The following is a 13,648-nucleotide window of genomic DNA, read 5'->3' on the forward strand; positions in this document are numbered from 1 at the left end:
TAAGGGCATAAATCTTACTTTAATGTTACAGAGCAGTTACAAGTGCCCTATTAAGTGTTCTAGATATTTTTATTTCTTATATAATTCAAAGTACCCGCTCACTTCAGTAAACCAGTACTCTAATGTGAATCATATTTAAGTTTCCCCATGTTAACCAGAGCTGAACCAGGCATCAAACTTTTTTAGCCTGAACTGAAAAAAGTCAAAGTGCAGACATCCCCCAGTATCCTTGGTGGATATGTTCCTGCCCCAAATGGATACCAGAAGCTGCGGATAAGGGAGAATCCTATTTTCACGGGGCGGTGGGGCATACCCAGTGACCTTTGTTTATCTTCATTATAGTTGTGCAAAATGTCTCTTGTGTTAAGCAGGCAGGCAGATGATAGAGTAGAGAGCGAACACTGACAGGAACGTTAACAGAAGCAGGAAGTTAATGTTCCCTTAAGTCTTCTTTCTAACCTAATAGTAGCCTTCTGTCACCAAGAGGAGCTTCACCGCTGCCACACGTTGTGGCAAGGAATAATTAAGCAAAACTACCACCAACCGTTTCACCACAAATGATATCCCCCCCCACAAAACCATGCCTGAAATTACCTTTGCATGAAATTGCCCCCTAATCCCCACCACCACCAATTTCAAGCTAGAAGTTCTCGAGAGATTTGGCTCTCATTAATTGGCTCAGAACTAATTAAAGCAGTCTTTAAATGACAATTGCACTGTGTAAATCAGCCCTCAGAGTACAGAAAAGAAGAACCATCCATATTTTCAGTCTCTCCCTTCAGTTCCAAGATAAAAATCCTCAGTCACTCTGTTTCTATGCTGTAGAAACCCAAAAATGAACATTCAGATCTTCACATTCCATCTTCCTTATAGCACTAATCAGAAAATTACAGTCGCATAAAGAATGCTTTAACCCAAACCTGAGCACAATTGTACAACTGTAAATGCATAGAAGCTACTCTGGAGAGCTTGAGAATGGTCTGGAGAGCTTGAGAACTGTCAATCAGTTGCACTTGCAGAAACAAAATCTTTGTTGTTACACTGATTTTTCAGTTCAACAGAAATAATCACCACACCTCTTCTTTAAAGTATTTTGGATCAATATCCTAAATTACTAAATTAGGAAAGTATTTCATAGCTGAGAGGCATGGAGTGCAAAAGGTTGTTTTGGTGTACAAATAATTACCTGCAGTTTTCCAGAACTTGTTAATAGCTTCCAGAAGTTGATGTGGTTAATGTGAAATCCTTGCCAGCTTTGGGAGCCATGCTCTGCTGTCTGAGTCTGATTTATAGGTTTTGTGGCATTGACTTTAAGGTTATGTAATTGTAACTTACTAGCAAATTTCCAAAGCATTAGGAATACAAAATAAGCATCTCATGAGAGGAAATAAAAGAGAAACCTCTTTCAGGGTTTAACCGCAGAAAAGAAACTGTGTTGTATTATTGTGAAATTTTCGAATAAATGGGTGGTAGTCCTGCACAGTTACTCTCATGCATGAGCCCTTTGGAGCCAGTGGTTCTGGCTTGTGCATAACTGATGTCACCCTATCAGCAGAAGGCAGGAATTGTCAGAGGGATAAAGTATCAAATGATAATCAAGTTCAGAGACAAGATATGGGATCTAGGGTCGGTTGTGGGCCTGGATATCTTTCAGGAAGATAATGCTCCAAAAGACCAGAGACACATGACATGGAATAAGGTAAACTCAGATTCTTGAGTAAGCAGACATGTTGCAGGGCAGAGCAAGAATAGTAAAAGCAAAATTAAGTCTGTTGATCAGCTGTTTCTAACAATCAGTAGCTCAAACTGAGGACCTAGTCTGGAAGCCAAAGGCCTGGTGCGTCCATATTGACCTGGAGGGTCAGCTGATACTATTCATTCAAGTCCTGCAGCCTAGTGCGTGCCCTTGACTCAAGGAGCTCCTTCTACTGGGCTAACCAGGTAATTTGTGCTGATGGCACAGAAGGTCAGGTGCTAGCATTTAGTAGAGGCCCTAGACCCACAGGACCTTGCAGAAAGTAAGCTATGCCCCAGAGCAATGATCTTTTAAAAGAAAGATAAATCTTATGAGGTTTTTATATCCTAGGGTGTGGTGCTTCATCATTATCTGAATAAGGGCGCAATCCTAACCCCTTACATCAGTGCTTTCCAGCACTGACATAAGGGCAATGCAGCTCTGAGGTAAGGGAACAATCATTTCCTTACTTTGAGGAGGCCTCCATGAGTGACACCCAACCGCAGTAGGCAGCACACATCCCATTGGCATGGCTATGCCAGTGCTGGAAAGCACTGACATAAGGGGTTAGGATTGCGCCCTAAACCGCTAGTGCCTAACTGCATTCTAAGACCATTTACCAAATTTTTTATTCTGAAATCATGGGATTAGAGTCAATGGAACTCCTATAAAATTATTCTGTGTCTAAAAAACGTGCCTAGTTTTGTGCAATTAATCAAGCTGATAGGTCTCATGCAAACTAGTTGCAGCCTTCGTTCAACTGTTATGTTGCCAAAGTAGACCTCTGGAAAGCTCACAGAGTCAAAACCATTTTTTTCAAAAGATGATCACCCTCAGATGCTATGCAGTGGCATGTTAGCTCTGTATTTACTTGTGGCAAGGCACCCAGTGCCTTGCCACACATATCTTAGTAATGTAAACATTTGATGTATATGTGCATTACATTTTCACATTAAAAGTAAGAGTACTTTTTGAAATTGAAATTATGTACTTTTGAGTGTCATTGAGATTAGTATGTATGAGAGAGTTAAGCACACTCTTGACCTTTCCACTGAAAACAATACAAGTGCTTAACTTTGCTTGATCGTGACCATATTGTGTAAGGTGTTCCTCAGTCCATTATGTTCATTGGGTGGCACTTACTCTGCCTTCACAGAGTTGTCATAACGAAAATTAGTTTATAATTGTACTGTACACTAGAGAGTTCTACAGGAAAGATGACTAAGAACCAAACAACATGTAATGAGAAATGTACATATGTTTTGCTTTTGCCTTTTGCCCTAAATATTGGAGAGGGAGCACAAAAGAGGGTGAAACCATTGCAGAGGGGTAAAGGAGCTTTAGAACCTTGCTTCTGCCATGGTTCTGTACCCACTTGTGCTCACCAGCACCCCATACACTATTCTTAATGGGGGGAAAAAAAACCTTTCATTGGTTTTCAATTGAGACTTTTCTCATTAAAAATAGCATGGAGGTGGTATGCAGTCAGGACTGGAACCACAACAGGAGCCAAGTCCTAATCCCTTCCTGCCCTCCCTGTTCTCTCTGTTTTGTGTTCTTCCACAGGTTATTTAACAAAAAAATTAAAAATAAAAATAAAAAAGGCAAAACACAGGACCATGGGTAGTTTCCCCCTGACAGTAGATAGTTAAATTTTGAACATAAAACCTGCATTTTTCTCCTTCCTCTGTCCACTTCTAGGTACAATGTGAAGATGCAGAAATTGTTTACTATCAAAAGCATGAATGTTGGGAATGGCAACACTGTTAACAGTGAACTGGAAGACGGTAATGAATCTTATGACATTAGCTGCGATGACCCATCCATGCCATTGCTGTGGACAGGTAAGGCTAAGCAGACAGGAGCTGAACAAAAAGCTGGACATGGTATCCTGTTCATTCAATGTGTGAATGGCAATTCACACATTGATAACTGAACAGTCTCAGGCAAAATGATTCAATTCCCTCCTATTTGGTCTGCTACTTTCAGACAAATTCAACACAACTGAATATTTAGAACCGTATTCAACTGTTCTGGCACATGTGTTTTTATTCTAACATTTGTGTCTGCAACATTGGTAGTATTGGCTTCTTTGCTCAGTAGGGAACACACGTGCATTGATGTACCCTCAGGGTTCCCTTAAGTCTGTCTTGGTTTCTCTTGGGATCTCAGATTCTTTTTCCTTAGATGGAAGTTGGCTGGGGTCAATAATAAGCATGCTGTTGACTGACTCGCCCTTGTGGCCACATAGATTACACTTACTATTTTATGCTTCCAGAGATCTCATATTCTTGAAATATTGCACTCTAGTATCACCTTAAAACATAGCAAGACATTGTTTTTCAAATTTAGAAGTTCAGTAATGGGAGACTGTCCCCAACACCACTTCCTCTGCACAATGCAGCTGCAGAGATGCATAGTATATGTCTTGGGCATCACATTCATTCCATATAGGGCAACAATCAAGCCCCATACGCTTGATCAGTGCCCTGCATGAACATGAACTCTAGGGCAGATTCTAATCTGCCCTAGAATCCTTTGCAATACATTAGGGTTCTGTGGGAGATGGGCAGGCATTTCTCAAATGGCATGCCCTTCTGAAAAAGGTTCCCTGGTTGTAGAAAGATTGCAAAACACTGCCGTTAAGGCAGTAGGATGAAGGACAGAAAATATTTCATTCCTTGTTAATGTGAGTCTGCTGGGTAAGAAACAGCAGGAAAACATAAGCATTCACAACAGTGCTAGACTTAAGGATGGAGTGGGTGTTTGGACACTTTGATGTCATGTGGTGCCCTAAGAGGCAATTATTTACACCCTGTGGTGCAGGATATGTAGTCTTCCATGGACTTTCATCAATGGAATTAACAGTTCCTGAGTGGTAGGAAGATCCAAAGGACATGTGCATCAGTTCAGGGCAGCAAGTGCTTGTGACCTTTTTAAACTGGGCAGTGAGATGAGGACTCCATATTCAGAAACTCTCGACACTAGTATGTAAATTATTAGCCACCCAGCAGGGAATTTTCTCCCCCGTTTTTTGTTTTACTAATATTGCATGGAAGAATCTGTATGTCCGTTCCCAGTTCTGTAATCCTACCAGATTTCCTTTCATCTGAAACTGATATATACTCCATCCTCCTCAGCTTCAAGAAAATAAACAAACCTCTGCAACAATTCTCATGAGATTTGAAGTAAGTTTTCCTGCAGGGAGAATATTGAACAGAGGAACCCTTTTCCTTGCATTCACAAGGACTGTCTCTTTACTTCAATTCAAAGGGTCAGACCTCAGTGGTAAAATGCATATTTTATATGCAGAGGGTTCATGGTTCAGTCCCTGGCACCCCCATGGAGGGCTGGAAAGGCCCCCAGAGAACTGCTATCAGTGCCTGATTATGATCTGGATCACCAAAGTTCTAACATGAACAGCTTCCTGTGTTTGGTTTTGGTCTTATTTTTCATATAAAGGAGAACTTGTATACAAGCTGATATCCCCCCATTGTATTTAACTAATATTTGTTTATTCATTATATTTATACACCCCACTTTTCAGCCAGAAGTAGTTCCCATTCTCTATAGTATGTGCATTGCAGAATCTGAGCCACACTGAAACCGTGTGCATTGTGAAATACTTCAGGTAACATATTTTATTTGTGCTCTCCACAACCATATGGAGGCAGCCTTTTTTGCTGTTATCCAGGCTGTGCCACTTCTGGCTGTTGACCTAATTGGCCTAGTCACAGTTTCTTGAAGCGGTGTTTCACTTTGTTTGGGTCAACAATCTGCCGAAGCAAGCGGAACACCTGTCTGCATCTTCCCTCGGCAAGGATGCCTGGATCTTCTTTAAACACCTCTCCTGGGTCAGTGGGGTTTGGGTTTCACCTTAATCTTCTCCAGTATGTGAGTGCAAAGTCTGATTATTCTCTAACAAAGGACACCTGCTCTCAGCCTACTGAATTCTATATCCTGACAGTGGGAATTCTATTACTTGAGGATGGGGGGGTGTAGATAAAAGGGAGGTTGACAGACTGCCAAGCTGCCTTTGAAGCTTATAACTTTTATTGCTTTCAAGAGCTTCGACTGGCAAGACATAAAAGCTTCTATTACTGGATTCTCATATATATATAAAGCTTTTTACCTGGAGGAAAATCCAATTTCAAAGACAAGACATATGCACAGGAAGCGAAGATTTGTACTTTTGTTGTTAAATGTTCATGTTTTGGCAGTAAAAGAACAGCAGCTGGACACCCCTGACTTTGGTTGTGGTGACTCACATGCCTTTGGCTCTGATTCGTATCCAGTCAATAGAGGCCTACCATGGCAAAATATGTAGGGCGATTTGGGGCAGAGTAGAGGTCAGCTGCTTCAACACTCATTCAGATTGCAGAGAGGTACCAATGTTTCTCTGTTGCAGCAAAGCAGAATGTTTTGTTACATCGTAAAGTCAGATGGATATATGACAGTCTAAGTTTTCGAGGGCCAGAGTCCACTTCATCAGATATATGTACCCAGAGTAGATCAGGGTGATCAGAGTGAAACATAGAACAGGGCTTCTGTCTCTTTAACACTGATGGAGAAGGCCTTGCTGCAGGCACTGGAAATATCACAAGCAGCTAACAGTGAAATTATAAAAAACAGTGAATAATGATGAAGTGTGTACTGAAATGAAGGAGGAACATCTGCAGTGTGGAATAATCCCAGTGGTTTAAACATGGTGAAAATGCATGATATCAATTAAAAATTAGCATCAAAGTTGTTAAAAAGCTCAGGAAAATAGGATGGTCTTGACTAGGTACCTGAAAAGTATTAACGAGGGGAATTTCCCTAAGGAGGAACCTTCAGTGCCAGTGTGCTGCCACAGAGAAGGCTTTCTCCCTGCTAGCCACCTACTTCAGGTAGCAGAGGAATCCCAGAGAGGGGCCTCACTTGCATACCTCCTTAAGGAATAGGACTTCTAAAGTAGGCCTGAAATGCCTCCCTTCCAACTTTACTGCCCCATTCTGCACATGCCCGATCTTGTCTGATCTTGGAAGCTAAGCAGGGTCAGGCTTGGTTAGTACTTGGATGGGAGACCGCCTGGGAATACCAGGTGCTGTAGGCTTATACCATAGTCTTTCGAGACTGAAGGTTGCCAACCAGGAACACTTAAGAATAAGATTAGGAATGTAAGGTTCCATGCTGAGGTTCTCCCTCTGTAAAGGTAAAGGTTCCCCCTGGTGTTGTCTACTCGAGTCCGACTCTAGGGGTGGTGCTCATCTCTGTTTCTAAGCCAAAGAGCCGGAGTTTGTCCGTAGATAGTTTCTGTGGTCATGCGACCGGTATGACTAGGTGCCTAATTTCACAGAATGCCGTTACCTTCCCACCGAGGTGGTACTTATTTATTTACTCGCATTTTTACATGCTTTCGAACTGCTAGGTTGGCAGGAGCTGGGAGAAGCAATGGTAGCTCACCCTGCCGCGCGAATTCGAACTGCCAACCTTGTGGTCAACAGGCTTGTCAGCTCAGCAGTTTAACCCACCGTTCCATTGCATCCCATTCTTTCTCTGTACATGGTCACAAACAGACAGCTATGTACTTCTTTAGCATTTTTCTTACTCCAGCTGCAGTTTGCTTCCCATAGACTGGTGGCCATGGGTAGGTTTTCCCTCCAGATTCTCTCTCAGAAGGATGCTGCATCAATATGCAGCATCTCTCCAAGGGAGAAAATGAAACTGCTGGGAGAAACACCCCTGCTGCCGTGTAACAGGCAGCAGCAACAAAAGGGCAAACCGAGGGGGGCACTTTTGTCCCCCGTTGTCATCCCTGCAGTTGGAACCAAAAGTTCCTGCTGGGTACATTTGGCTCAGCCATACTCCAAAGCAGAGTAAAATCCATTTGGAATTTTTGTCTCAATAAACAGTTTGCTAAGCACAGGCCCTAAGTGGAGATCAGGACTTTATTCTTGAACTACCGCACATAACGTACCCTCAGTTTCTGTACTTTTAGGGTACTGAAGGTCACATCTGTCTGTAAGGCTTTGTAACACATCCTCCTCACTCCATGTCCTCGCGTGTACATGTCAATGTTGACCTAGCATTACCAGACTGGAAAAAAAATGGATTCACCATGAGAGATAACTTCTCAGCAAGGGTTTATTTACAGGTTTACAATCCCTCTCCCCTCTCGGATCTTCTTCTGGTGTCCTTTTTGGTCATTTGTCCCATCTTCCTGGGCTTCATGCAGTAGCCCTCAAAAGGAAGCTCCTTCACTCCAACTGGCAAGAACCTGATTTGAGGGTTTCTGATGCCTAGCTGAAACACTTTTGGCAGAGCTCAAGGCTAGGCCAGGAGCTCAAAGGTTTGGAAATAAATCAGAGCTTCTGGCTGCAGGGGCTGGACCATAGTCTTTTAGCATCTACCAAGGGATCAGCTGTAGTTGGGGAGCAGAGACCCTGTCTTATTTTTCCCTTATCCTGACCTCTCCCCCTTCTTCTTTCCTCCTCACCCCTTTCTTTCCCTTTTAGGAAATGCTCCACCTCTCTCCCTCAGGTCCCTTTCTGGTTCTATCTTTATCCATTTCCTCTCTTTCAGTTTTTCAGGTCTTCCCATTGTACTCTTATTTGTCTCACTCCAAACCTTTCCATAATCCTTCCACTGTTTCCATCTGTCCCTCAAGACCAGGGGTGTCCAAAGTTTTTGGCAGGAGGGCCACATCATCTTTCTGACACTGTATCGGGGTCCGGGGGGAAAAAAGAACTAATTTACATTTAAAATTTGAATAAATTTACATAAGTTTACATAAATGAATGTATTAAAGATGGAACTTATATGAATGAATGAAGGTCTTGCAATAGCTCAAGGCCTATAAAAGGCCTTGCTCGAAGCAAGGCTGGCCTTTCCTTTGCTGCCACTACTGCATCACAGACGTGAAACAACAAGCAGTGGAGGGAACCCTCATCCACAGCTCATGTGAGACATCAAACAGTTGCCCTCACGCTGAGAGCAGTTGCGTCGGGCCAGTGTGGGCTCCAACAAATCTCCAGAGGGCCAGAGGCTCATTGGAGACTGGGGGCTCCCTGAGGGCCGCATTGAGAGGCCTCGAGGGCCACAAGTGGCCCCAGGGCCGGGGTTTGGGCACCCCTGCTCAAGACTAAGGTATTGCATCCTGGACAATTGTGTTCTGACCAAATGCGTCCCAATTTTGCATAAATTTTAGTGTCCCAATCATTTGCATCCCACTATGACTGGACAACAAACCTCATGTTATATATTCTAAGCTTCTTATCCCAGCCCTAACCATACCTTTGCATTTTAAAAAATTAAAAAGCACATCTAATATAAATATACATATATTGGTACACAAATGTTCGGGACCCAAAAAAAACCAGACACGAATGTACAATAGGATGCATTTGATTGGGACACAGAAGAAGATCTGAGGGGGGAGAGGGAAAAGAGATTGAAAACCTGAAAATAAACCCTTGCTGAGAAGCTATCTCTCGTGGTGAATCCATTTCTTTTCCAGTCTGGTAATGCTAGGTCAACATCCACATGTCCATGGGAGGAGGTGGAGTGAGGAGGACGTGTCACAAAGCCTTACAGACAGATGTGTCCTTCAGTACCCTAAAAGGACACATGGGTCCATGCCACTCTGTTCCTCAGAGTTTGCCTCTCCCATTCTCCTTGCTCAGTCCCAGACCTTTGTGTTCTCTCCAGCTTGTCCTCCCGCCCCTGCCTGCTCCTCTTTGCCTACCACCCCATCCCAATCACTCCCTGGCCTTATATTTCCCTGTCTGTTGTGGCTCTGTCCTCCCCCTATGGAGACAAACAAGGTTCACCAGCCTCAACCTGCATTCTTCAGGGCTCAGCAAGGATATCGCACAGTGGTCGAAGCTGAGAGATGCACTGTTTCTCAGCGTCTCAAGCTGTGGCAGGGCGCTGAAGCAGCAGAGGGTTCCACAGGCTTGTATACTCCTCATATTTCTACAGCACTTACATCACAGGTAGTTCTCACATGCCCCCAACTTTACGCTAAAGGCAGGTTGCAGTTGTCCATCGCAGCATTTGCTTGCTTGCATGATCTTACTGAATAATGAAGAGGAAGCAACCTTAGAGTAGAGTAACCTTAGAGTTATTTCTTGGTGCAGCAGGCAAGAGATAAACTCGATGTCTGTGCAGATCTCCAGTTTAATTTTAACCTTGTGGCTACTGACGCTTGGTAAACATTCAGATATAATCTGTGTGCGCACACTAGTTCTTATTTATTAAAAATGCTTTGGCTAGAGCTGTCTCCTCCACATAAGAATCAGCACGGGTGTGGTTCTTGTTTTCTCCAACTCTTTTAAGCCATTTGTGAGGTTGGATCTATGTGGACCAGGTGAAATAATGTCAGGAACTACTGGGATTACCACCAGGAGCTCCTGAGCTACCTTCTGTTGTCCTTAGGTAATTCCACTTGACACTGCAGAGAGAAGATGGAAACAGTTGCATAGTCCTCATGAGGTTCCAGCATAGTTCCACCCATCCAGGCATCCATCTTGTTCCACTGCCCTGACTGTAAATACATCTGGGTTGGGCCTAAGTCTTTTCTTTGGACAACAGCTATCTTCTGGCCCTGACTATCAAGATCTTCAGGTGCATTTCAAGTGTCTTGGCACTTCCATCTTCATTGTCTAGTTTCTCTTCTCTGCCATTTCTTCTCAGGCTAAGGCCTCCTCAGCTTCTCCATCCTGGTCTGCTTGACTTGTACACCCAGTTCCCTGTATTCCTGAATAACAGAGCTGTCATAAAACCTCAGATTGGAAAAAGAATTGGATTGAAGCAGCAAAACCAAAAGGGGGGGGGGTAACATGTTTAACTTACACTTAAGCCAGCGGTTTTCAAACTCTCTAGAAGAGTTTGCACCGCTGTAAGTTCTTGCAGGGAGGGGAGGCAGCGACGCGATCCCCAGGATCGCTTTGCTAACGGGACTGCAGGGACTGCACTCACCAGTCCCTGCAGCAGCCTCCTTGGGGTGCGGGGAGCCCTGTGCAAGCATCTGCAGGCCTCCCCAGCCTGCAGAAAGTGAAAGTGGAGCAATCATGTTCCACCTCTGCAAAACCGGAAGTGGAGTGCAGTTGCTCTACTTTCACTTCGGGCGAGCCGAGGAGCCCTGCAGTGACCCATAGGGGCCAGTGGCCCTTACCCAGGGGTAAGGGGAAATGCCACTTATGGCCACTATCCTGCACTGTATTCAGTGCAAGCCTCCTGGCTTGCCTGTTCCAGCACAGGATAGGATTGCGCCCTATATCATTTAAGTCTGCAGTTGGTACAGTATCATTTTTGAATGCTTCCCTGTATAACACGTGCTCACATACACACCCTGAGAAGTAGAAAATTCTGCATTCAGAGGTTTTGCATGTGAGAATCATATTAATGCCTGTGCAAAGCCCAGCCCAGCCCAGCCCAACTCTGTACCACTTTCTTCCCCAGCTGTATATTGCTTCTTGTATATCCAGTTTAGCACTGTATCACATAACCAATGGGGATGCATCCTTGGGAAATGCTATGAGGACTTAACTGCTGTCTTGGCCATAGTCTGAAATAAAATGTCAGTTTCAATCTCTTCCTCCGCACTCTCTTCTGTCTTCATCATTCTGTGAAATAACAAGCATGTGATCATCAGACTTTTTTGAGGGATTTTCTGTGATTCCTTTTGCTTCAGCTCCATGTTTTCCCAGATTTTCAACATTCTCAAGCTAAAATTGTGCACTAACAGGTTTTTTTTTTCATTTCTTCACACTAAATTCTCCTGGTGCTCTCAATGTAAGTAACCTGCTGTAAACATATATGTTTGTATTTATCCAAATGAATAACAATGGCAATAAAGAATGGTATTGCCCCTCACTCCCCATCGCCTCCGCCTGTACCCCTTTTTCTCTGGGGTTAACATACACTTTACTGTAATGTGCATTCTAACAACATACGTCTCCTGTCTGCTAAGCCTTACTGCACTTCCTATGTCTGGTTGGTAACATTTGTTGTAATACTTGCGTGCATTTATTATGTTTTCCTTTTATTAATGATCAGGGTTGCATGTTTTGTCTCTTAGATTAGAAACCAAGTTTAGTACAGCATAGCACTCCCCTTTATATGCATTGTCCCAAAGCTATCAAGAAAAGTTCTTGCTAAGCTGCCCAGTAGCTTGACATTTTAATGGTCAAATTTTGGAACATTTTAGGATATAATTTATCTTACAAAATCTAGTGAGTTGAAGGATTGCTTTCTTCGTCTTTATGAAATCGCATCACTAAATTTTAAGGAAGTTTCTCCTTAGTCTTGATTACTGGCATGTGCTTTTTGTTACTTTTACAACATATTCCAGACAAATAAAGTACTTTTAAAGTCTTGTTGATTTTGACAGCAGAGACAACATCCAAATTGTATCAGCAATATGTAATTTGTTGGGCCCAAGTCATTTTGAGAAAATTCTCATCTTCAAGGTCATTGTGTTTTGTACTGTATGTGTGAAATTATTGAAATGACTTAGGGCCCAATCCTATCCAACTTCCCAGCACCGGTGCAGCTGCAATGCAGCCCTGAGGTAAGGGAACAAATGTTCCCATACCTTGAGGAGGTCTCTGTGAGTGCCTCCCCCACCACAGGATACAGTGCACATCCCATTGGCACAGTTGGACCGGCACTGGAAAATTGGATAGGACTGGACCCTTAATTATTTTGCTATGTGGAATATAGAACATGGTGTCCCAAGACAAGAAAGAGTCTTGTCTCAAATTGCATAGGACCCAACAAAAATCACACATTCTTAGTGCAATTTGGAAATTGAACTTTCTGTCTTTAATTGGTAACTTCCCTCCTTCCTTCTTTTCCCAGGAGAAAGTTGAACACGTTTAATTTTGCTGTTGTAATCAGTGGAACTTGGCTTTGCCTGGATTACAACTGCTATTATTGACTATAAATTTACAAAATGCCTAAAATTTCATAGGTGCTGTGTAACAAACATTTGCTAACATTCACTAATATAAATTAAGGGGAATTGTTAGACCAGGATGAAGGAAAACCCTTTCCAAGACTAGAGAAAAACTCAACCAGTTTCCATATAGCTGCCTCTTGAAATGATTGCCCTAAGTTGGCAAAATGTCCTTTTTGGCAGGCAGCCTGATCTGATTGCTGATAGAAATCCCTTTAAAGATTTTAAACTTTTAAAGAATTTTATGGTTTTGGATTGCATTACCTTTCAAAAAAAGTCAAGGAGCCACTGAGGGCAAATAGGGCAAGGAGAAGCACAGAGTAAAGCAGATTTTGTAGCTAACCATTGGCATTGTGGTCAATAGTGAAGGGAACACAACAGTATGGTCGAAATTCTGTCGTGATGGTCGATGAGATCATTTGTTCCAGTCCTCCAAAATTCCGCTTCCCTGAAGCAGGCCTACGAATCATGATCACGAATAAGTTTGGACCGAGAACCAGGCTACGAATGGCAAGTAGGCTGATAATTAATGAGGTGAGTCTAAAAGGCAGAGAACAATTAAAATGCTAATTTATTTAATAACTCTTTAGTTTTGGAAGTGAGCTAATGGCAATTATGCGTTTTTTTATGCAGTGAATAGAATATATGATGCTTTACAGAATAATATTTTTGAAAAAAAAAACAGCTCTTTGCCCTCTGGAATGTACAATTAAAAGTTTGCCTATGAAGAAGAATGGAAAAGGAGAGGGATTAAGAGAAGTAAGGGTAACAGAGGGATGAATATGTGTAATTCATATTGGTTATCTAATCTGTTGTCTGAAACACTTATTTACACATGCCTAATTAACCAATGGAATTAACTAACACAAGATGCAATGATGGCCACTAGCTTTTTAAGGCTTAAAAAAAATGAGATTAGAAATATTCACAGAGGATGGAGTTGTCAGGAACTATTAACTATGATGGCTAAA

At 42.7% G+C, this 13,648-nt stretch overlaps 1 protein-coding gene across 1 annotated transcript in view; it reads left to right on the forward strand.

Moving 5' to 3' along the window:
* SLC24A4 (solute carrier family 24 member 4) overlaps nt 1-13,648 on the forward strand; it is a 96,305-nt gene that overhangs the window by 71,379 nt on the left and 11,278 nt on the right. Inside the window, exons 10-11 of the mRNA XM_066612162.1 lie at nt 3,437-3,579; nt 13,042-13,211. Of these exons, the coding sequence (XP_066468259.1) occupies nt 3,437-3,579; nt 13,042-13,211 (313 nt within the window). The remainder of the gene's footprint in view (nt 1-3,436; nt 3,580-13,041; nt 13,212-13,648) is intronic.

This window comes from Tiliqua scincoides, chromosome 1, assembly GCF_035046505.1.
Source record: "Tiliqua scincoides isolate rTilSci1 chromosome 1, rTilSci1.hap2, whole genome shotgun sequence".
NCBI lineage: Eukaryota > Metazoa > Chordata > Lepidosauria > Squamata > Scincidae > Tiliqua > Tiliqua scincoides.